Below are 25,311 nucleotides of genomic sequence, written 5' to 3' on the forward strand. Positions count from 1 at the left end.
GAAAATTTTCCTGAGAGGGCACATTTGGTTAAAAATGAGCTACCCAACTTGACCCCACTTTCCAGCTCTTGGTCCAACTATTTTTTAAAATGTGATTTGTAATTCTGCTTTTATCTTTTGAGGCGAAGAGTTCATGCTCTGGGTGAAAAAAATTCCCCTCCAATCCTTACTTTATATTTGTGATCTCTCGTTAATGTTTACTTTGGAAAAGAGGCTCTTTCTATCCACTTTATTCAGGAAACCTCTCAATTTTAAATTAGACTCCCTACAGTGTGGAAACATGACCTTCAGCCCAACAAGCCCAAACCGACCCTCCGAAGACCCACCCAGACCCATTTCCCCATTTCCCTCTGAAGAACACACCTATCCTATGGGCAGTTGAGCATGGCCAATTCACCTGACCTGTACATCTTTGGATTGTGGGAGGAAACCGGAGAACCCGAAGGAAACCCACGCAGACACGGGGAGAATGTGCAAACTCCACACAGACAGTCGCCCGAAGCTGGAATCGAACCTGGGACCCTAGTGCTGTGAAGCAGCAGTGCTAACCACTGAGCCATCGTGCCGCCCCACAGAAACTGTAGAACCTTAAATTTTTCGATGAGATCTCTTCTCATTCAACTAAATCTCCTCTCAGCCTCCTCTGTTCCAAAGAAAACAACCCCAGCCCATCTAGACTTGCCTCACCCCCAAAATTCCCCAGATTTGTCAACATCCTGGACACCCTTTCATGTGCGATGTGGTAACAAAACCTGTACATGGTGCTCCAGCTGTGGTCTAACTGTTAATTTAGAAACTTCTCATTGCTCTTGTACTCTACGGTTCAACAAAAAAAGGGAACATGTAGATATGCAGACTTTTGGTAATGTGTAACATGTGTATTGCTGAAGAACAGATGTATTTGTCATCAGGACAATTCGCAAGAAACCAATTTAAGGGGGTTAAAAATGACATTTATATTGCATGATAGGAGTGTATCATTGGTTTGCAAGTTTAATCTGATTGGTGGAAGTGTTGTCATGGCAAATGCATCAATTAATTCAGAGATCTTTAGACAGCACCTTTCAAACCCATGATCACTTCCACTGAGAAGGAGAAGGCCAGCAGATGCATGGGAACACCAGCAGCTGCAAGTTCCTCTCCAAACCACTCACCACCCTGACTTGGAAATATATCACTGTGCCTTCATAAGCGCCGCTTCAAAATCCTGGAATTCATTCTCTAATGGGATTGTGGGTGAACCTACAGCACATAGACTGCAGCTGTTCAAGAAGTCAGCTCACCTCCACCTTCTCTTGGGCACTACAGATGGGAAGTAAATACCTGCCAGCCAATGATAATCAACAGTTAACTACAAGGTTTACAGTTTTTCTCTTGTATTTGTATTCTTGTAAATTGTCATGATGAATAGAAGATTTGAATTAGAGTCCCTACAGTGTGAAAACAGGCCCTTCGGCCCAATAAGTCCACACTGACCCTCCGAAGAGTACCAATCCAGACCCATTCCCCATCCTCTTTTCAACCTGACTAATGCACCTAACCTACACATCTCTGACAACTATGGTGAATTTAGCATGGCCAATTCACCCAACCTGCACATCTTTGGATTGTAGGAGGAAACCGGAGAACCTGGAAGAAATACATGAATACACAGGGAGAATGCGCAAAACTCCACACAGACAATTGTCCAAGGCCGGGATTGAACCTGGGTCCCTGGTGCTGTGAGGTAGCAGTGCTAACAACTGAGCCACTGTGCTGCCTTAAAGTTGAAAAGTTTTGTAAAAGTGTGACCTTTTCTCACCAAAGGGAAATATCCCACAGGTCTCCTTATCTTCTTGTCCTGTTACCCTCATGTAATCAGAAGTCTCTTTATTCCTTTACGTTTTTCAGTATCCTACTAATTATATTATAACTGGGTTTACACTGTGAGATGCATTACCTCACACTTAGAGTCATAGAGATGTACAGCATGGAAACAGACCTTCGGTCCAACCCGTCCATGCCGACCAGATATCCCAACCCAATCGAGTCCCACCTGCCATATCCCTCCAAACCCTTCCTATTCATATACCCATCCAAATGCCTCTTAAATGTTGCAATTGTACCAGCCTCCACCACTTCCACTAGCAGTCATTCCATACATGCCCCACCCTCTGCGTGAAAAAGTTGCCCCTTAAGTCTCTTTTATATCTTTCCCCTCTCACCCTAAACCTATGCCCTCTAGTTCTGGACTCCCCGACCCCAGGGAAAAGACTTTGTCTATTTATCCTATCCATGCCCCTCATAATTTTGTAAACCTCTATAAGGTCACCCTTCAGCCTCCGATGCTCCAGGGAAAAACAGCCCCAGCCTGTTCAGCCTCTCCTTAAAGCTCAAATCCTCAACCCTGGCAACATCCTTGTAAATCTTTTCTAACCCTTTCAAGTTTCACAACATCTTTCCGATAGGAAGGAGACCAGAATTGCACACAATATTCCAACAGTGGCCTAACCAATGTCCTGTACAGCCGCAACATGACCTCCCAACTCCTGTACTCAATACTCTGACCAATAAAAGAAAGTTCACTACACTGAATCCCTTTTCATAGTTTTCTGTTCATTGGACTCAGTTTATGCATATCTTCCTACATTATCATCTCATATGGTCAATTCCAATACACTCAAAACAGTGGATAAGTGGAGCTGACACTATGACCAGTATTGAAATAGCACTGATTAATATGATAGATTAGACTACAGGGACAGCCACATTCACAGACAAAAGCAAGTGCACAATTGCAACTTTCTCACCTTGATGAGTTCCACAGCAGTAGAGGAAAAATCGCAGCAGTATACAAACAGTCCTGGATCACTGCAAGATATGAGAGTAGAGTTAGTGACTGGCATCAATCCAGTCATCAGTAAGCTGAACAGCCTTCCCAAACAACACATAAACAAAGACTCTTTTAGGATAGTTGCCATGAGCAGCTCCTGTTAGAAGCTCAGAACTATAAACCTCAGCCTGTTTTCTCTCCACACTGTCACATTTACTTTTTAAACTAGCAGCACAAGTCTGGAACCCCCACTCACCCTCAAATGGCACAGTTATCAGCATGACTAGTGTGCTTCGCACTGCAGCCTCAACAGAACATCTACCTCCTCCCTATCTGTATTATGTAAGGTTTGCACCTGTACACAGCACTGCTGGTTTGATGACAGGAGACAGAAAGGAGGTGGAGGTTATGAGTGACAGATAGAATTAGGATGTTGCCAGGAATGGAAGGCTTGAATTACAAGGATAGGCTGGGACTTTTTTCAGTGGAGCGTAGGAGGCTGAAGTGAAATTTATAAAATCGTGTGGGGGTATAAATACGATGTATGGCAGGTGTCTTTTACTTAGGGTGGGGAATCTCAAGACTTGGGGGCATATTTTTAAGATGAGAGGAGAAAGACTTAAAAAAGTCATCAAGGGCAATTTTTAAAAAAATAAAGTGATGTTTGGAATGAACTTCCACAGGAAGTGGTGGATGCAGGAACAGTGCAGCATTCAAAAGACAATTACACGTTTCCTGTAACCCTATCCCAGACCCTGCATTATGCACAATTTCTGCGAAGTTGTGGCAACACAGTTGAGAGTCAGTGTGAGTGGAGACTTCATCTCAGTGAGACAGAGAATAAGTGAATATTGCTGGAAATTTGGCTCAAAGTTCCTATCATGTTCAATTTAGAGTAAAAGTCAAATTCTGATCTAGAACTATAGCCTTTAAGTTAAACACAAGGGAAAAACAAATATAGTCAGCGATAAGTAAACATCTGATTTAATGAGAAATTCACCAATTAAACAAACATTGAGACGTGAGATCAAGGACCTTTTGGGTCCTGACTGCAAATGACTCTCCTTTAACAAAGAGGTTAAAAAAAATTTCAAACTATCCTTTTTTCTTCGTAAAAAGTCACAAACTGCCTACAAAAATGAGGACCACCCATGGATAATTGCTACCTTATGGAACCAGTCAGGAGATAGTGGGAGGTGGCATTGATCAAATGTTAATCACCAAGTCATGAAGGGCTTACGCCTGAAATGTTGACTCTCCTGCTCCTCAGATGCTGCCTGACCCTCTGTGCTTTTCCAGAACCATACTCTCAATGTTAATCACCAAGTGCCAATTAGAGATTGGATATTTAATCAATTAAAAATAAGCCTTGCCTATCCTATGTCAGTCAGAATGTTTTACAATACTTAACAGCTCACACATTTAATTCTTCAATTATTTGCCACATGAACACTGGAGGGAGCAGTTGAGCAAAGCCTGCCATCATAATAGTCATGATTTGGAGATGCCGGTGTTGAACTGGGGTATACAAAGTAAAAAAATCACACAACACCAGGTTATAGTCATGAAGGAGCGTCACTCCGAAAGCTAGTGTGCTCCCAATTAAATCTGTTGGACGATAACCTGGTGCTGTGTGATTTTTAACATTATACCATTGCAGAGATAATAGCAAAAACCAGAACTAAAAAAAGGTCATATTATTAGTGCCTTTGCAAAAGCTCAGGACAATAGAACCAATGGATTTTTCCTGAAGGGATATTATTGCTGTCATTTAAGCAAATGTGGCAATCAATTTGCTCAGAACAAGGTTTCACAAATAGCATGTTTATAAATAACCTTTGAGTCTTATCTGCCCTCTGGGCAATAAATGTTAGCAACGCCCTCGTTTTGTTGATCAATAAGAAAAGCTATGATCCCATTTAAGTAATTTTGTTCTGAATTATACTCATTGGTCAAAAGAACTTCCTTATGATTTGAATGCACCATGGAATATTTTACATTCATTCGAGCATGTATAATATCTCATCTGAGACAGTTCAACAGGTAACAGGGAAGGCAAATGGAATGTTAGCCTTTACTTCAAAGGGAATGGAGTATAAATATAAATGCCAAAACTATTCAAGGCACTAGACAGACCACAGCTCAAATGGTATGAATAGTTTGGGTCCATCATCTAAGGAAAGATTTCCTGCTTTGGAGGCAATCCAGAGATGCTGATCTTAGGCATGGGTGGACTGTCTCACGAGAATGGGTTGAGTAGGTTGGGTCTCTACACAATGGAATATAGAAAAAGGAGGTGACCTTACTGAAACATACAAGATTCTTAGGGGATTTCACAGGGTGCATGCAGAGAGGTTGTTTCTCCTTGTGGGAGAGTGTCGGCCGACAGGATGTGATCTCAGAATAAGTGGTTGTACATTTAAGACAGAGATGAGGAGGAGTTTCTTCTCTCAGGGTTGTGAATCTGTGGAATTCTTTACCACAGAAAGTTATTGAGGCTAGGCCAATTAAAAACATTCAAGTCTGAGACCAACAGCTTTTTAAATCAGTAATGGAATAATTGATTAAGTGGAAAAGACAGGAAAGTAGAGCTGTGCCTGATCATATCAGCCACTATTACACTAAATGTTGGGGAGACTTGATGGGCTGAATGACCTACTTCTCCCCTATGTCCTTTGGTCTCTCTGACAGTGACACATTCCTTCAGTACTACTATGAGGTGCCAGCCCGGATTAATAGCTATTCTACTGGACCTGTTTGTACATGTTATGACCAATCTCCACGGCAGGTAGAATTTGAAATCCTACTTTCTGGCCCAGTGAAAAGGACTATATCATTTCACCACAAGGCTCCCAGCCTGGGTTAAATGCACAAGACCATAGAGGACGGGTTTTGAATCCACAGTCTAGTGGCACAGGAAACATTGCTATCATTTGACCCTCGACCTGTCTTCCTGTGTGTTCCTGATAGGGAGGGTTAATCTGATGAGTAAACTTAGTGAAAAATGCAAGACAAAGAAAAATGTTTTTACTTGTTAGTCTGCAGAATGGGGAACACGGTATTTCCAACTCCACAACCCACCTGTAAAAAGCAGAAGAAAGAAATGTTTGGTGCATAATTTAACATGAATATGTCCATCTGAACAGTATTTATTCAAATTGCTCCAAATGATCTCCAAGTTAGAATCATTTCAACAACTTGCATTTATTTATCACCAATAATGTGGGGAAAAAACATTCCAAGGCACCTAGAGTAGTATAACCAGATACGAAATAGGAACTGGGGTAGGCTATTTGGCCTTTCTGGTCTGTTCTGTTATTAAGATCATACTTGAACACCAAGTACAACTTTACCATCTTGCATCATCCTCATATTCCTTAATTCCCGTAGTTCCCAAAAATCTATCAACCTCTATTGCAGAGAATTCCAAAGATTTGACCGAAGATTTTCTCACGTCAGTCTGAAATAGTCCTGAGTTTGAGTGTGATTGCAATCACATCAAAACAAATATCTCACTGGGGCACAAAGAGCAGAAGAAGGATAAAACTTAAAGACCAATCAAGCCTGCTTCTCCACCCAATATGAGCACAGTGATTTTGGCCTTATCACCACATATCCCTCCATTCTGAGACACAAAGAATCCAGTGACCTGGTAATAACTGCATATGTTGACAGAGCATCCACATCCCCCACACAGTTCTTATGGTGCAGGAGGTCACTTGGCCCACTCTTCCACCATACTTCCAGGCAGTGCATTTCATACTTGAACCACTCACTGTGCAAAAGTGTTTTGTCTCATCACATTTTCAACCATCAAATCTGTGCCATTTCATTCTCAATCCTTTCAGAGTGTTAACACCTTTCTATTCTTTCCAAACCTCTCATGATTTTGAAAACTTCTATCAGATCTCCTCCTAGCCACTTTCTCCCCACAGAGTACAAATTCTTCAAATATCCTCATGACTGAAGTTTCTCATCCCTGGAACTATTCTGCTAAACTCTTCTACACTCTCTCCAATGCATTTATATTCCAATAAACTGTACTCGATATTTACTGAGGCTTAACCAATGTCTTACACAGATTTGGAATCATCTCCTTGCTCCTGTACTCTATGCCCCTACAGGTTGTTCTGCGATAATGCGCGTTTTGTGAAAACAAATTCGCTGTGATGTGATTGATGATTTGAGGACATCGTTTCTAAAGTTTGACCTTTTAAAAAATGTGTTGCTATAATGCAATTACCTCACCGACACGTCAAGCACTGTTTGTAAAGCACTATTTTTCGTTAATGCAGGGTAGCACAAGAACAACCATCGCATTATTGAAGAACCAAGATTCTAGATTAGATTAGATTACTTACAGTGTGGAAACAGGCCCTTCGGCCCAACAAGTCCACACCAACCCACCGAAGCGCCACCCATACCCCTACATTTACCCATTTACCCCTTAACTAACACTACGGCAATTTAGCACGGCCAATTCACCTGACCTGCACATCTTTGGACTGTGGGAGGAAACCGGAGCACCTGGAGGAAACCCACGCTGACACGGGGAGAATGTGCAAACTCCACACAGTCAGTCGCCCGAGTCGGGAATTGAACCCGGGTCTCTGGTGCTGTGAGGCAGCAGTGCTAACCACTGTGCCGCCCATACTGTATACTTTATTAATATTAACTGCTCTCTCTACCTGTCCTGCCACCTTCAATGAATTGTGTACATATATTACCAGATCCCTCTGCTCCTGCAAAACTTAAGTATTGCACCCCCTGTTTAATATTCTGTCTCAGTTTTTCCTAACAAAATGCATCACATTTTTCTCCACACTGAACTTCATCTGCCATGTATCTACTCACTACACCAACTTATCTATATCCTTTTGGAATTATATTCTGTCCTCCTCAGTTTACAATGCTTCCAAGTTTTCTATCAAAATTGTACCCTGTACATCAAGAAAAGCAACAGTCCCAATACTGACCCCTGCGGAACCCCACTGCAAAGCTTCCTCCAGCGCCCCTCCCAAAAAAAACATTGACCACTACCTTTTCCTATGGCTCAGCCAATTTTGTTTTGTCCTTTTAGATTTGACTTTTAATATTTCACTTTTCTCTCAAGTCTATTGTGTGGCACTGCATCAAATGCCTTTCGAATATTCATGTGCACTACACCAACAGCATTCTACTCACCAATGCATTTTGTAACCTCTTCAAAACAAAACATAGCAAAACAAAACTCCTTAATCCTACTTGCCAAAGACATTTCAAAATTCTTCCTAATTCCTTGGTTAAATTCTTTCCTGACTCTTTTACATTTCTCAAGGATCTTATCGGATTTCCATTTCCTAAACCTTGCACATGCTTTTTTCTTTTTGACTAAATTTTCAATATCTCTTCTCATCTCAAGTCTCGAATCTTACCAGCCTTACCTTTCATCCTCTTTCAGGAACATGCTGGTCTTGAACTCTGATCAACTGACTTTTAAAGGACTCCCACATCAGATGTGGATTTACCTCCAAACACCTACCCTGATTTAATTTCTCCAGTTCCTGCCTAATACTGCTGCATTTGGCCTTCCCCCAGTTTAGAACTTTCACCTGAGGACCAGACTTATCATATCCATAACTATCTTAACATGTACGGAATTATGATCACTTTTCCCAAAATGCTCTCCCACTGAAACTTTGATCACCTGGCCCGGCTCATTCCCCAATACAAGGTCTAGTACACCCCTTTCCCTAGCTGGACTAACTACATTTTGTTTCAAGAAACCCTCCTGGATGTACCTATCAAAATCTGCCCCAAGTTCCTGGCACTAATGGAGTTTCCAGTCAATATTGGGAAGTTAAAAATCATTCACTACATAACCCTGTTGTTTTTACATCTTTCCATTACCTGTTTATATATTCCTATGTCACCCACTGGTTATTGGGAGGCCTATAGTATAACTCCATCACAATGATTGCACATTTCTTGGTCCTGAGTTCTACCCATTTAGCCTTGCTGGATGAACTTTCCAAGATGTCCTCTCTTAGTGCAGGTGCGACATTCTCCTATATAAATAATGCAATTTCCTCACTCTATTTACATCCCTCTATATTCCAGAAACACCAAACCCTGGAACATTGAGCTGCTAGTCCTGCCCTTCTCTCAACAAAGTTTCTGTAATGGCTACAACATCATAGTTCCATAGTACTAATCCAGACTCTAAGATTAGATTAGATTACTTACAGTGTGGAAACAGGCCCTTCGGCCCAACAAGTCCACACCGACCCGCCGAAGCGCAACCCACCCATACCCCTACTTATATCCCTCACCTAACACTACGGGCAATTTAGCATGGCCAATTCACCTGACCCGCACATCTTTGGACTGTGGGAGGAAACTGGAGCACCCAGAGGAAACCCACGCAGACACGGGGAGAACATGCAAGCTCCACACAGTCAGTCGCCTGAGGCGGGAATTGAACCCAGGTCCCTGGCGCTGTGAGGCAGCAGTGCTAACCACTGTGCCACCGTGCCAAAGTTCATCTACTACCTGTGATACTTCTTGCATTAAAATAAATATAATTTAGTCCCACCATGTTCATTAACCTGGCCCTGCCTGTTCCTCCTAATCAATTTACTCAGCCTCTATCTCCTCCTCAATCACTCCACATGCTAACCTACTGCTCTGGATTCCATCCCCCACTACATTAGTTTAAACCTTCCAGCAAAACCCCTCCAGTTCAGGTGCAACCCGTCTGTCTTGTACAGATCCCAGTGATCCAGATATCTAAAGCCCTCCCTCCCACACCAGGTCTTTAGCTACACATTCAACTGTGTTACCTTCTTGTTTTTGGCCTCACTAGCATGTAGCACAGGGAGTCATCCTGAGATTACAACCATAGAATCTGTGCTTTTCAACATTTTAGGAGAAAGTGAGGACTGCAGATGCTGGCGATCAGAGCTGAAAATATGTTGCTGGAAAAGCGAAGCAGGTCAGGCGACATCCAAGGAGCAGGAGATTATTCCTGAAGAAGGGCTCATGCCCAAAACGTCGATTCTCCTGCTCCTTGGATACTTCCTGACTTGCTGCGCTTTTCCAGCAACACATTTTCAGCTTTTCAACATTTTGCCCAACTCCCTAAATTCCCTTTGCAGAACCTCATCTCTTTCTGTTATGTCATTAGTACCAGTATGACCATGCCCTCTAGCTGCTGACCCTTCCCTTTCAGAATATCCTGTGCCTGCTTAGCGACATCCTTGACCCCTCGCTACAGAGATGCAAAGTATGTTCCTGGAGTCTCGCTCGATGCCCCAGTAATACCTATCTGTGCTCCTGATTATAGAGTTCCCTTTCACCATCACTCACACTTTGACCCTCCCTGCTGTAAAACAGAGCCAACAGTGGTTTCACTGATCTGGCTGCTGCAGTTGCTTTCCCCTGAGTAGCAATCCCCAAACTGTACTCAAAATGGCATACTAGTTTCAGAGGGGAATAGCCATTTATCAGGCTGAACCTTTCGTGTGACCATATCCCTGAAACTCCCATCTATAAAACTTCCCATCTCCTGTGTACCTGAATGAATCCAACTAAACTCTAGTTGATCCATGCAGAGAAGAGCTGCAGCTGGACACACTTCCTGCAGAGTTGTCAGGAAGTTGACTTCTCCATGATCTTCCACACTAGGACCATTTTACCAACTACCATTACTTTTTAAAAATTCATTTGTTGGATGTGGGATTACTGACTGGCGAGCATTCACTGCCCATCCCTACTTGAGAAGGTGGTGGTGAGCTGCCTTTTGAACTGATGCAATCCATGTGCTGTGGGTTGACCACAATATCATTAGGGAGGGAATTCCACAGTTTTGACCCAATAACAGTGAAGGAATTGCAATATACAAAGTTAGGATGTCAGTGACATGGAGGGAGAACTCGAATCCCAAGCACTGGTGAGATAGAAACCAAGACTCTCAGTTTTTCTTTGTAGTGACAGCTTTCCTCAGTCGCAAAGCTTCATTTGACATCTCAGGGTCACAGTTTTTCCTGTGTGCTCAAAGACAACTAATATCTACCATGCTTCTCAATCTTAACATGGACATTAACAAACCTCAACAGTGTGATTGATCAGGCATTAACACCCAGTTAACACAAGGTTCTGTAGTGCCTATACTTCTGAGCCAGGTTCAATTCCCACCAGTTGAAGAGTGGGTTAATTAGAAAACGTACACACCAGGTTCTGATTTTGTTTCCACTGGTTGAGAAATCTATCACTGTCTTTTTTTTATTCACTTGTGGGACATGGATGTTGCTGGCTGGCCAGCATTTATTGCCTGTCCTTTGCTGCCTTTGAATTGAATGGCCTGCTAGGCCATTTCAGACAGCAGTTGAGAGTCAACCACATTGCTGTGGGTCTGGAATCAAATGTAGGCCAAACCAGGTGAGGACGGCAGATTTCCTTCCCTGAAGGGCATTAATGAACCAGATGGTTTTTCCAACACATGACAATGGTTTCATGATCATCAGTAGAATTTTAATTCTAGATTATTACTGAATTCAAATTCCACCAACTGCCATGGCAAAATTCAAATAACAAAATGAAAAAACAGCATAGGAACAAGCTCTTCGGGCCTCCAAGCCTGCGCCGATCTAGATCCTCTATCTAAACCTGTTGCCAATTTTCTAAAGATATGTACCCCTCTGCTCCTTGCCCATTCATATAACTGTCTAGATAAATCTTAAATGATACTATCGTGCCTGCCTCTACCACCTCCACTGGCAACACATTTCAGGCACCCACCGCCCTCTACATAAAGAACTTTCCACGCATATCTCCCTTAAACAGTTCCCCTCTCTCCTTGAACTCATGACCCCTAGTAATTGAGTCCTCCACTATGGGGGAAAAAAGCTTATTATCCACACTGTCGATACCTCTCATGATTTTGTGGATCCCAGTCAGGTACCCCTCAACCTCTGTCTTTCTAATGAAAATAAGCCTAATCTACTCAACCTCTCTTCATAGTTAGTGCCTTCATGTCAGGCAACATCCTGGTGAACCTCATCTGCACCGTCTCCAAAGCATCCAAATCCTTTTGGTAACATGGCAACTAGAACTGTATGCAGTGTTCCAAATGTGGCTGAACCAAAGTCCTATATAACTGTAACATGACCTGCCAAGTCTTGTACTTAATACCCCATCCAATGAAGGAAAGCACGCTGTATGCCTTCTTGACCACTATCAACCTGTGTTACCAACTTCAGGGAACAATGAACCTGAACACCCAGGTGTCTCTGTACATCAATTTTCCCCTGGGCTTTTCCACTTACTGTATGGTTTGCTCTTGAATTGGATCTTCCAAAATGCATCATCTCACATTTGCCTAGATTGAATTCCATCTGCTGTTTCTCTGCTTAACTCTCCAATCTATCTGTATTCTGCAGTCTTCTCAGACAGTGCCCTTCACTAAATGCTAGTCCACCAATCTTAGTGTCATCTGCAAACTTGCTAATCAGACCATTTATACCTTCCTCCAGATCAATTACCAATGTCATAAACAACAGTGGTCCCGGCATGGATCCCTGTGAGACACCACTGTCCACAGGTCTCCACTTCGAGAAACTCCCTTCCACCACTACTCTTTGTCTCCTGTTGCCCAGCCAGTTCTCTATCCATCTCGCTAGTAAACCTTGGACGCCACACGACTTCACTTTCTCCATTAGTCTACCATGGGAAACAATTATAAAATGCCTTACTGAAGTCGATGTATACGACATCTGCAGCCCTTCCCTCATCAATCAAACTTCCTCAAAGAATTCCATTAGATTTGTAAGACATGACCTTCCATGCACAAAACCAATGTCCCTATCACAGATAAGCCCATTTTCTTCCAAATGGGAAAAGATCCTATCCCTCAGTATCTTCTCTAGCAGCATCCCTACCACTGACATCAGGCTCACTAGTCAATAATTACATGATTATTCCTGCTACCATTCTTAAACAAGGGACAGATATCATTGCAGTATCCTTGAACATGGGTGAGATCCTGGAGGACTGGAGAATTGCTAAAGATATCTGTTAAGGCCCCAGCCATTTCCTCTCTCATTTCCCTCAGTAATCTGGGGTAGATCCCACCCAGACCTGGGGACTTGTCCATCTTAATGCCTTTTGGAATACTCAACATGTCCTCCCTCCCTATGCCAACTTGACATCAAACATCCATCCCTAACCTCAGTATCCATCATGTCCCTCTCCTTGGTGAATACCAATGCAAAGTACTCGCTAAGAATCTCACTCATTTTCTCTGACTCCACACATAACTTTCCTCCTTTGTCCTTGAGTGAGCCAATCCTTTTGCTAGTTACCCTCTTGCTCCTTATGAATAAAAGGCTTTGGGATTTTTCTTCCAAAATTTTGTCTGTCTTCAGTTACCTAGACCTTATGTATGCTTCCTTTTTCCTCTTTGCTAGTCTCACTATTTCACTTGTCATCCATGGTTCCCTAATTGTACCATTTCTGTACCTCATTTTCACAGGGATATGTCTGTCCTGCATGCTAATCAAGCTCTCTTTAAAAGCCTCCCACATGTCAACTGTAGATTTACCTTCAAGCAGCTGCTCCCAATCCACATTCCCCTGCTCCTCCCAAGTTTTGGTACAGTTGGCCTTTCCCCAAATTTTCCTTCAGGACCGCACTTGTCTTTATCCAAGAGTATTCTAAAACCTATGGAATTGTGATGACTATTCCCAAAGTAATCCCCTACTGAAACTTCAACCACCTGGCCGGGCTCATTTCCCAACCCCCTGCCACATTAGTTTAAACCCGCGCCAACAGCATTAGCAAAAGCAGCCCCAAGGACACTTGTTCCAGTCCGGCCCGGGTATAGACTGTCCAATTTGTAGTAGTCTCACCTCCCCCAGAACCGGTCCGAATGTCCCACAAATCTGAACCCCTCCCTCCTGCACCATCTCTCAAGCCACGCAGTCATCCTGCCTAGTCTTTCATTTCTACTCTGACCACCAAATGAGACTGGTAACAATCCTGAGATTACTAACTGAGGTCCTACTTTTAACTTGGCTCCTAACTCCCTAAATTCTGCTTGTAGGACCTTATCCTATTTATTATCTATATCATTGGCTCCTATGTGCACCACAACAGCTGGCTGTTCACCTTCCCCCTTCAGAAATTTTCTGCAGCCAATCTGAGTCATCCCTGATCCATGCACCTGGGAGGCAACATACCATTCAGGAGTCTCGTTTTCAACCGCAGAACTGTCTTTCTACTCCCCTTACAACTGAATTCCTTATGACTATAACCCTTCCACTCTTTCTCCTGCCCTTCTGAACAGCAAAGCCAGCCAGGGTTCCATGAATCTGGCTACTGCTGTCTTTCCCTACTGAGCCATCTCCCCCAACAGTATCCAAAGTGGTTTACCTGTTTTGGTGGGAGATGACCGCAGGGGACATCGGCACTGCCTTCCTGCTCTTTCTCTGCCTTTTGGTCACCCATTCCCTTTCTCTCTCACCAATCCTAATCTGTGGTGTGACCAATTCGTGACCTCCTCAGCATCGCTGATGCTTCAAAGTGAGTCCACCTGCAGCTTCAGAGCCATCATGTAGTCTAACAAGAGCTGCAGCTGGACACACTTCCTACATTTGGAGGAGTCAGGGACATCAGCCGCATCCTTGAGTTTCCACGTTGAGCAAGAGGAGTGTAACACAGATTTGAAATGCCTGCCATTTTTAATCTTAAGCTTAATTTAGTACAACTATAATATGAAATAATAAATAAATTAATTGGAAAAAAGGAAAATAAATATTTTTTTTCAACCAATAAAAAAGAAATTGAGAAAACTTACCATATCAACATACCAGAGTTTTTTTTGTTAGAGGAGGAAGGCACGTTGGAGACACTACACACATGGTGTCTCGGGTTTACTCACCTTCCCAGAGCGCAATACGGCCGCTGCCACGCAGCCCCTGAGCTCCCCGCTGCCACTACTGCTGGGTCCCCAGACATTGTGGGCAGCACGGTGGCACAGTGGTTAGCACTGCTGCCTCACAGCACCAGAGACCCGGGTTCAATTCCCGCCTCCGGCGACTGACTGTGTGGAGTTTGCACGTTCTCCCTGTGTCTGCGTGGGTTTCCTCCGGGTGCTCCGGTTTCCTCCCACAGTCCAAAGATGTGCAGATCAGGTGAATTGGCCATGCTAAATTGCCCGTAGTGTTAGGTAAGGGGTAAATGTGGGGTATGGGTGGGTTGCGCTTCGGCGGGTCGGTGTGGACTTGTTGGGCCGAAGGGCCTGTTTCCACACTGTAAGTAATCTAATCTAATTTATTGAGTTTTGGATTAATAGTCTAGCGGTAATACCACCAGGCTATCGCCTCCTCTACTTTAACGAAATTATCTTTCATTCTTTTCAACTCCAGAGGGTATAGGTCCAATTTCTCCCAGTCATTGCAGAGGTCGATTTAGTCAAAGTTTGCTCTACCGCCTCCAATACAGGATATCCTTTCTTAAACAGAGAGAAACCGCACACTGTAATCCAAATAACACAGTGCATCTACAACAAGACTTCACTTTGGTACTCCAATCCTATTTGCCTTCTTAATTGCTTGCTTCCCCTGCATGTTAACTTGCTGTATTCCTTGTATAAAGCAGTCTCTGGTCTTGTAGGGCACAGTAAGCAAGGTTTTTAAGCAACAAGATAAAATGGCTGGGTTTCATCAAAGCACGAAGTTAGAAGGCAGCAGGATGGAGGTTATATCTGAATTAATTCTGTTCATGTAAAGCAAGAACACACCCAATGATATCAGGAAATACTGCAAAGTGATATTATTGTGTACTATTCCATAAAGATATATTCTACTCACTACATGGAGTCTAATTTTTAATTCTTGTTTCACGTATTTATTTATTAGGAAATAAAGCAGTTTAGACAGGAATCCATATATTTGCTTTGTGGATTTTGAGAAAAAAAATCTGATTTGGTTGACCGAGTCAAACCCTTGACAATGCTGAAAATTAAATGGGGATGTCGACAACTCTTTAGAAACATATAGAGACTAATGGTAACAGTGAAAGTAGCAAATATGGACTGGGGATCATGAGCGAGTGGAAGAAGAGCTTATTGTTTATTAAGAGTTCTTTTCAATGTCTCTGCGGAAATAATGATTCAAAAAAACTGTTTGAAGAAACAGAATCTGGTGTTAAGGTTAGAGTTTGAATGACAACATCAGTCATATTTGCAGCTAACTGATAACATCAGTTATATTTACAGCTGACAAAGTGTTTGCAGCAAGCACAGAAGAAGAATTCATGCTCTACTAGTTAAAACTTTAACAGCAGGTGGGAACTTTAGAATGAAAGAGAACATTGACAAAAACAAAGTGACACATAACCTCTAAGATACCAAACCTTATGGATCAGTTAGCTCAGTTGCCTGGCAGACGGTTTGTGATTCAGAGTGATGCCAACAGTTACCACAAAGCACTCTCCTTCTCAACCTCTCCCCTTACCCAAGGAGTAGTTGCCCTCAGGTTAGACCACCACCAGTCATAACATCTCTAATAAGAGAGCAGCCTAATAGTCAGGTGGCTTTATGAAAAAAGAATACTTGGAGTCATGAAAAATGATAAAACTGGACCAGAAATAATGGTTCCGAATTGGAAAGGCTGGTTTTAATAATAAGGCGAAAGTGAGGACTGCAGATTAAAGTGGTGCTGGAAAAGCACAGCAGGTCAGGCAGCATGCGAGGAGCAGGAAAATCAATATTCCGGGCAGGAGCCCTTCATTTGGAGAGGTTTTAATATAAGACAAGATCTGGCCAAAGTGGACTGGGAGTAGCTACTTGTAAGGAAATCCACTTCTGAACAATGGGAGTCTTTCAGACAGGATAAAGAATGCTGGCCAACAAGTTCCCATAAAGATGAAGGGAGAGGTAAACATGTCCAGAGAACCCCTGAATGTTCAGGAATGTACAGGACTGGAGAAGCAAAGAAAAGAAGTATATGGTGGATGGTGAGGACATCAGCATCCTAAAGATGAATACAGGACGAGTACAGGCTGTTAATTAAAAATCAGAAAAGCAAAGAGAGAATGTGAGAAAACATTGATGAGTGAAGTAAAATCCAAAGGCAGTTTATCAGAACATTAAGAATAACTAGGGAAAGAGCAGGACCCAGCAGGGACCAAAGCAGCAATGAGAGGACAGGGCCAGGAGACATGGATGAGATTTTAAATGAGTACTTTCCCTCTGCATTCACCATGGAGAAAGACAATGTAGGCGTGAAAATCAGGTTGGAAGAACCAAGTAACACTTGAACAAATCATAACTGAGGGCAGGGGTTTTTGCGAGCTTAAAACTGGACGCATCCATAGGTCCAAATAAGATATATCCCAAGATGCTGAGGGAGGCAAGGGAGGAGAATAGGATGAACTGACATTCACTTTCAAATCTTCTCTGACCTCAGAGAGGTGACAGGGGACCGGAGAACAGCTAGAGTGTTCACATTATTTCAGAAAGATGGTATGAATGAACCAGGAAACTACAGGCCAGTGAGTCAAACATCAATGGTAGGGAAGCTTGGAAAAGTTCTAAAGGACAGAATTAATTTCAACCTGAAGAGGCAAAGATTAATGAAAGATAATCAGCATAGTTTGGTTAGGGAAGATAATTTCTGTCAGGTTTGATTAAGTGTTTTGAAGTGGTGGATGCAAGTGAGGGTAGTGCAGTGGATACAATCTGCTTATGCTTCCAGAAGGCTTTTGACAAGGCGTCACATGGCAGACTGCTTAACAGGCAAAAGCAATTTTGGCAAATTGGAATCAAAATTGGCTTTGTGGCAGGATGCACAGTGTTGTTTTTGTATCTAGAAGCCTGTATCCAGTAGTCAATTCCAAGGTTTGATTTCAGTAAAGTGTTTGATCAGGTTCCCCAAGGTAGGCTATTGCAGAAAATACTGAAGCATGGGATTGAGGGTGATTTTGCAGTTTGGATCAGAAAATAGCTAGCTGTAAGAAGAGGGTTGTGGTTGATAGGAAATGTTCATCCTGGATTTCAGTTACTAGTGGCATACAGCAAGGATCTGTTTTGGGGCCACTGCTGTTTGTCATTTTATAATGACTTGGATGATGGCGTAGAAGGATAGGTTAGTAAATTTGCGGATGACACTAAAGTCAGTGGAGTTGTGGACAGTGCCAAAGGATGTTGCAGGTTACAGAGCCATGTAGATAAGCTGCAAAGCTGGGCTGAGGGGTGACAAATGGAGTTTAATGTGGAAAAGTGTGAGGTGATTCACTTTGGAAGGAGCAACAGGAATACAGTGTACTGGACTAATGGTAAGATTCTGGATAGTGTGGATGAGCAGAGAGATCTCGGTGTCCATGTACATAGATCCCTGAAAGTTGCCAACCAAGTTGATAGGGTTGTTAAGAAGGCACACGGTGTGTTAGCTTTTATTGGTAGAGGGACTAAGTTTCAGAGCCATGAGGTCATGTTGCAGCTGTACAAAACTCTGGTGCAGCCGCACTCGGAGTACTGCATACAGTTCTGCTCGCCGCACTATAGAAAGGATGTGGAAGCATTGGAAAGGGTGCAAAAGAAATTGCCTGGTATGGAGAAAAGGTCTTATGAGGAAAGGCTAAGCGACTTGGGGCTGTTTTCATTAGAGAGAAGGTGGTTAAGAGGTGACTGAATAGAGACATACAGGATGATCAGAAGATTAGATAGTGTGGTCAGAGAGCTTTTTCCTAGGATGATGATGGCTCGCACAAGGGGACACAGCTTTAAATTGAAGGGTGATAAATATAGGACAGATGTCAGAGGTAGGTTCTTTGCTCAGAAAACCCTCTGAGCAAGTGGAATGCCCTGCCTGCAACAGTAATGGACTCGCCAACATTAAGGGCATTTAACTGTCATTGGATAAACATATGAATGATAATGGAATAGATTAGGATAGATGGGCTTTAGATTGGTTTCCCAGGTCGGCGCAACATATTGGGACTGTACTGCACTGTTACATTCTATGAGTCCCTTGAAGTTGAGATGATGCATTTTGAGAAATCTAACAAGGCAGGGAAGTACAAGATGAATGTACAAGAAAGTACAAAAGATCAGAGTGATCTTGGCGTGTATGTCCATAGATGCTTGAAGGAAACAGAAGAGTTGGATAGGTAGTTAATAAGATAGCTTTGAGTATAAGAGTTAGGACACTGAGTTGCAGCTGCACAAGGGGCCACTTTTAGAAGATAGTGTTCAATTCTGATCTCTCTGTTTTAGGAAAGATGTTGTTAAGCTAGAAAGAGTTCAGAAAAGATTCACAAGAGTTTGAGGTATTGGAAGAGGCTGAATAGGCCAGGGCTATTTTCCCTGGAGCATCAGAGGCTGAGGGATTACCTTCTAGAGATGTATAAAATCATGAGGGCCATGGATAGGATTAAGAGCCAAGGTCTTTTTCCCAGGATAGGGAAGTCCCAAGCTAGAGGGCATAGATTTAAAGTGTGATGGGAAAGATTTAAAGGGACCTGAGCTGCAACCTTTTCATGTAGAGATTGGTGTGTGTATAAAATGAGCTGACAGAGGTGGTGGTGGAGGCAGGTACAATTACAACATTTAAAATGTATCTGGATGGGTACAAGAATAGGAAAGGGGATAGAGAGATATGGGCCAAATGCTGGCAAATGAGACTAGATCAGTTGGTCTAGGATACTTGTTCGGCACAGAGAAGCTAGATCAAAGGGTCTGCTCCATGCTGTATAACTCTATGACTCTACATAGGACACTTGTCTTTATTAGATGAGGCACTGAATATACGAGCAAGGAAGTTTTGATGGAGCTGGAAATTACATCAATCAGTCTACAACTGGACTACTGTGTGCAGTTCTGGTCCACACAGGAGTGCCAGCAAGATTCACCAGAAAGTTGCTTGGGCTACAGCAATTCAGCTATGAAGAGACCTATACAGGGTGGGGTTGTTTTCCTTGGTGCAGAGAGTCTGAGGGGGAAACTGGTGAGCAAAATTTAGGGGCGTAGATAGGATGGAAATGTTTCCCCTTAGTAGAGGGCTAAACAACCAGGGGCATCCCCTTAGGGCAAGGAGCAGAAAATTTAGAGGGAATTTAAGAAAGAGTCTTTTCACCCATAGCCTGAAAGGGTGGTAGAGCCAGGAACAATCAGACCATTTGAGATATATTTAGATGACCACTTAAAATTACATTGTTTACAATGCTTTGGGTTAAGTGCTGGAAAACAGGAGTAGAGCAGATAGGTGCTTGATAACTGGTGCAGCCATGATGGTCCTCTTTCAGTGCTGTGAAACTCTTATGACTTTAACTTGAATATATTATGTCTTGGGCTGTAACATTCGTGTATTTCAATAGAGTTACCATCACTGAATTCCCACTATTGACAACCTGGAGGTTACCATTGACCAGAAACTCAACTGGACTCACCACATCAACATAGTGGCTACAAGAGCAGGTCAGAGGCTAGGAATGGTGTGGCAGGTAACTCACCTCCTGACTTCCCAAAGCTTGTCCATCATTTACAAGGCACAAGTCAGGAATGTGATGAAACACTCCTCAAAAACACTCAAGAAACATGACACCATTCAGGACAAAGCAGCCCACTTGATTGGCAGTGGATCCACAAACGTCCACTCCCTCCACCACTTACGCTCAGTAGCAGCAGTATGTACGGTCTACAAGATGCACTGTAGAAATTCACCAAAGATACTCAGAAAGCATATTCCAAACCCACAACCATTTCCACGTAGAAAGACATGGGCATCAGATACATGGGAACACTACCACCTTCAAATTCCCCTCTAAGCCACTCACCACGCTGTCCTGGAAATATATCGCCATTCCTTCATTGTGGCTGTGTCAAAGTCCTGGAATTTCCTCCCTATTGCTACTGAGAGTCAACCCACAGCAGGTGAACTGTAGCGGTTCAAGAAAGTAACTTAACACCCCCTTCTCAATTGCAACAGGGGATGGGCAATAATGCTGGTCAGCCAGCAACACCTACATCTCACATACTGAATTTTAAAAAGTGCCAGAATTCAAGTATTTAGAAATTCTAATACTTGCCCATGGAAGATACACCAAAGAAATCAGAATAAGGACAGAGAGAGAAAAGGCCATAAATGTTCAAGAGAAGACAGTTGCTCCAACAATCACAAAACAGAATAACCATAGAAGAACCAATCTGTAAGGAGCTTGATTCAGAGGATTGTTTATTGTTTTATATTGGATAACAGACTTGGACCTTACATCACAGAAACCAACCCTTTGGTTCAACTCGTCCATGCTGACCACATTTCCGAAACTGAAGTAGTCCCATTTGCCTGCATTTGGTCCATATCCCTCTAAACCTTTCCTATAATGTGTCTGTCCAAATACCTTTTCAACACTACAACTGTATCTGCCTCTACTGCTTTCTCTGGCAGCTCGTTCCATACATGTACTACCCTCTGCACGAAAAAGCTGTTCCTCAGTTCCCTTTTGAATCTTTCCCTTCTTACCCTAAATCTATGCCCTCTAGTTATGGACTTCCCTGTCCTTAGGAAAATACTTTGTGTCTATTCATCTTATAGAGTCAGAGTCCATAGAGATGTAGAGCACAGAAACAGACCCTTCTGTCCAACATTAGCTATGAACCTGCACTCCAAGGTCTCTTTGTTCAGCAACACTACCTAGGACCTTATCATTAAGTGTACAAGCCCTGCTAATATTTGCTTTCCCAAAATGCAGCACCTCACATTTATCTAAATTAAACTCCATCTGCTACTTCTCAGACCATTGGCCCATCTGATCAAGATCCTGTTATAATATGAGGTAACCTTCTTCGCTGTCCACTACACCTCCTATTCCCCTCATTATGTTATAAACCTCTATAAGGTCACTCCTCAACTTCACATGTTCCAGCGAAAAGTCTCAGCCTTATAAGTTCATAAGGTATAGGAGCAGGATTAGGCCATTCAGCCCATCGAGTCTGCTCCGTCATTTGATCATGGCTGACATGCTCCTTACCCCCATTTTCCTGCCTTCTCTCCATGTCATTTCAACCCATTCCAATTAAAAATCTGTCTAACACCTTAAATTTACTCACTGTCCCAGCGTACACTGCACTTGGGGTTGCAAACTCCACAGATTCACAACCCTTCGGTAGGAGTAGTTTCTCCTCAACCTTTATGGGCGGCACGGTGGCACAGTGGTTAGCACTGCTGCCTCACAGCGCCTGTAGACCCGGGTTCAATTCCCGACTCAGGCGAAAGACTGTGTGGAGTTTGCACGTTCTCCCCGTGTCTGCGTGGGTTTCCTCCGGGTGCTCCGGTTTCCTCCCACAGTCCAAAGATGTGCGGGTCAGGTGAATTGGCCATGCTAAATTGCCCGTAGTGTTAGGTAAGGGGTAAATGTAGGGGTATGGGTGGGTTGCGCTTCGGCGGGTCGGTGTGGACTTGTTGGGCCGAAGGGCCTGTTTCCACACTGTAAGTCTAATCTAATCTAATCTTGTTTTGAATTTGCTACCTCTTATCCTAAGACCTTTCATCCTAAAGTGTCCCACAAGAGGAGCATCTGCTCCATGTCTATTTTATCCACATCTTCTATCATCTCGAATAGCTCAATTTGATGTCATCTCATTTTTCTAAATTCCAGAGTGTGTAGGACTAAACCATTCAATTTCTCTTCACACAACAAACTCTTCTCTGGGATCAATCTAGTGAACCTCATCTGAACTGCCTCCAATAAGGTATCTTTCCTCAAATTAGGGGACCAAAATGGTGCACAATACATCAGGTGCCATGTCACCAATGCCTATCCGACCTCTTGTAATAACTCAAACTCTCCAATCCCAGTAACATCCTTGTAATTTTTTTCTGTACCCTTTCTTGTTTTACAAAAGTCTTCCTAGAGCAGGGTGACCTGAATTGTACATTAAAAGTAGCTTCACCAATGTCTTGTATATTCAAAACATGACATCCCAACTCCTATACTCAATGCTATACCAATGTAGTTTAACATCATGGTAGCCCACAAATCCACCAACACACTAAAACAACAGCTAATGAACTTGAAAGACTCCATACAGACAACAAGCAAAACTAATGTGATTTACAAAATACCTTGCATGAACTGTAACAAACACTATATTGGACAAACAGGCAGAAAACTAGCCACCAGGATACATCAACCAGCCACAAAAAGACGTTGCCCACTCTCACTAGTATCTTTACATACAGATGAGGAAGGACACCACTTCAAGCCAAACAGAGACATGCGCGAGAATTCCTAGAAGCATGGCACTCCAACTGGAACTCTATCAACAAACACACTGACTTGGATCCCATTTACCACCGCTTATAAAAAGAACAGGAAATAACATCACCACAGGAAATGGCATCACCAACCCAAGGAAACTTAAATAAAAAGTGGGCCATACCACCAGTGCTTCACCGGAGGCTCATGATGTTACCTCGTATGGTGATGAAACATCTGAAAACGAACCTTCCAGCTCAGCAAGCAAACTTACATCCAAAACCACAACCCGAGCTACAAACCTCAAAACTTGGATATGGGAAGTGATCGCTGTGCCTTTGGCAATGCTCTTTGCGTCCTCACTGTCCACTGGAATAGTACCCAATGATTGGAGGATGGCAAATGTTATTCCCTTATTCACGAAAGGGAATAGGAATAATCCTGGGAATTACAGACCAGTCTTACATCAGTGATGCGCAAGGTATTGGAGAGGATTCTGAGAGACAAGACTCATAATTACTTGGAAAACCTTAGTTTGATTAGTCAGTCACAAAGCTTATTAAATTCTTTGAGCACGTGACAAAATGTATTGATGAAGATAGAGCAATGGATGTGGTGTACATAGATTTTAACAACTCATTTGATAAGGTTCCCCATGGTAGGTTCATTCAGAAATTAAAGAGGCATAGGACACAGCGAAATCTGGCTGTCTGGATACAGAATTGGCTAGCCCATAGAAGACAGAGGGTGGTGGTAAATGAAACGTATTCAGACTGGAGCTCGGTGACCAGTGGTGTTCCGCTGGGATCGGTTCTGGGGTGTCTGCTCTTTGTGATTTTTACAACTGATTTGGATGAGGAAGTGGAAGGGTGGGTTAGTAAGTTTTCCGATGACATGAAGATTGGTGGTGTTGTGGATAGTTTGGAGGGCTGTTGTAGGTTGCAATAGGACATTGACAGGATGCAGAACTGGGCTGATAAGTGGCAGATGGAATTCAATCTGGAAAAGTGTGAAGCGATTCACTTTGGAAGGTTGAATTTGAATGCAGAATACAGAGGTAAAGGCAGGATTCTTGGCAGTGTGGAGGAACAGAAGGATCTTGGGGTCCATGTCCATAGATCCCTCAAAGTTGCTATTTAAGTTGATAGGGTTGTTAAGGCGGTTGTCATTGGTTGAGGGACTGAGTTTAAGAGTCACAAGGTTATGCTGCAGCTCTATAGAGCCCTGGTTAGACCATACCTGGAATATTGTGTTCAGTTCAGGTCACCTCATTATAGAAAGCTTTAGAGAGAGTGCAGAGAATATTTACCAGGATGCTGCCTGGACTGGAGGGCTTGTCTTATGAAGAAAGTTTGAGGGAGCTTGGGCTTTTCTCATTGCAGCGAAGAAGGATGAGAAGTGACTTGATAGATGTGGACAAGATATTGAGAGACATAGATAGGGTGGATAGCTAGAGACCTTTTCCCATGGTGGAAATGTCTATCACAAGGGAGCATAATTTGAAGGTAATTGAAGCAAGGTTTAGGGGAGATGTCAGAGATAGGTTATGGAATGCACTGCCAGCAGTGGTAATAGAGTCAGATACATTAGAGACATTTAAGCGACTCTTGTGTAAGCACATGGAAGACAGTACAATAAAGGGTATGTAGGTTAGTCTGATCTTAGAATAGGTCCTGTTCTGTGTTCTAATTTTGGAAAACCTGAAAGGTCAAAGAGCAAACCTCTATCAGAACAGGTACATCCAAAAGATTAAAGATCAAAATTGGGTAAATCTAATACCTATAAACCGAGCTAGGCACTTTTTACTGCCCATTGTATTGGAGTTGACCAAGGTGGAATTGCAATGTACTACTGAATTGGAGAGGTTATCCTAATTCTCCTAGAGTTCTGCCCCAACATCTCTCCCTCAACCAGCACAAGCTTGACAGATTAAATGTGCAATCATCTCATTGTAGTTTTCATGATCAATAAAATCAGTCCAGTGTTTGGAAAATGTGAAACAAAAGCATCATTAATAATAATTTACACCACTGAATTTGGATATGTATATCAAATTCTGGGTCAGTGATAGTAGTCCCTTCCTGTAGGCTTTGACAATCTGAATCTGATTTCATGTAACTTCCACAGTGGTGGGGTTCTCTTATGATCATTTCCGTGGTGCTGGCTGTCTGACATTATGGATCCAGCCCATTCTCTGAAATTCTTCATATTAAGAAATTTCCCCACTTCACCTAGAATCGAAACAATGACATTTTCTTTTAGAA

At 42.8% G+C, this 25,311-nt stretch overlaps 1 protein-coding gene across 1 annotated transcript in view; it reads right to left on the bottom strand.

The window, feature by feature from the left end:
* mettl2a (methyltransferase 2A, methylcytidine) overlaps positions 1–25,311 on the bottom strand; it is a 56,898-nt gene that overhangs the window by 27,631 nt on the left and 3,956 nt on the right. The window contains exons 4-5 of the mRNA XM_060848530.1: positions 5,844–5,893; positions 2,790–2,850 (exon numbers count right to left, since the gene is read on the bottom strand). Of these exons, the coding sequence (XP_060704513.1) occupies positions 2,790–2,850; positions 5,844–5,893 (111 nt within the window). The remainder of the gene's footprint in view (positions 1–2,789; positions 2,851–5,843; positions 5,894–25,311) is intronic.

The sequence above is a fragment of the Hemiscyllium ocellatum genome, chromosome 32 (genome assembly GCF_020745735.1).
Source record: "Hemiscyllium ocellatum isolate sHemOce1 chromosome 32, sHemOce1.pat.X.cur, whole genome shotgun sequence".
In the NCBI taxonomy this organism is placed as follows: domain Eukaryota; kingdom Metazoa; phylum Chordata; class Chondrichthyes; order Orectolobiformes; family Hemiscylliidae; genus Hemiscyllium; species Hemiscyllium ocellatum.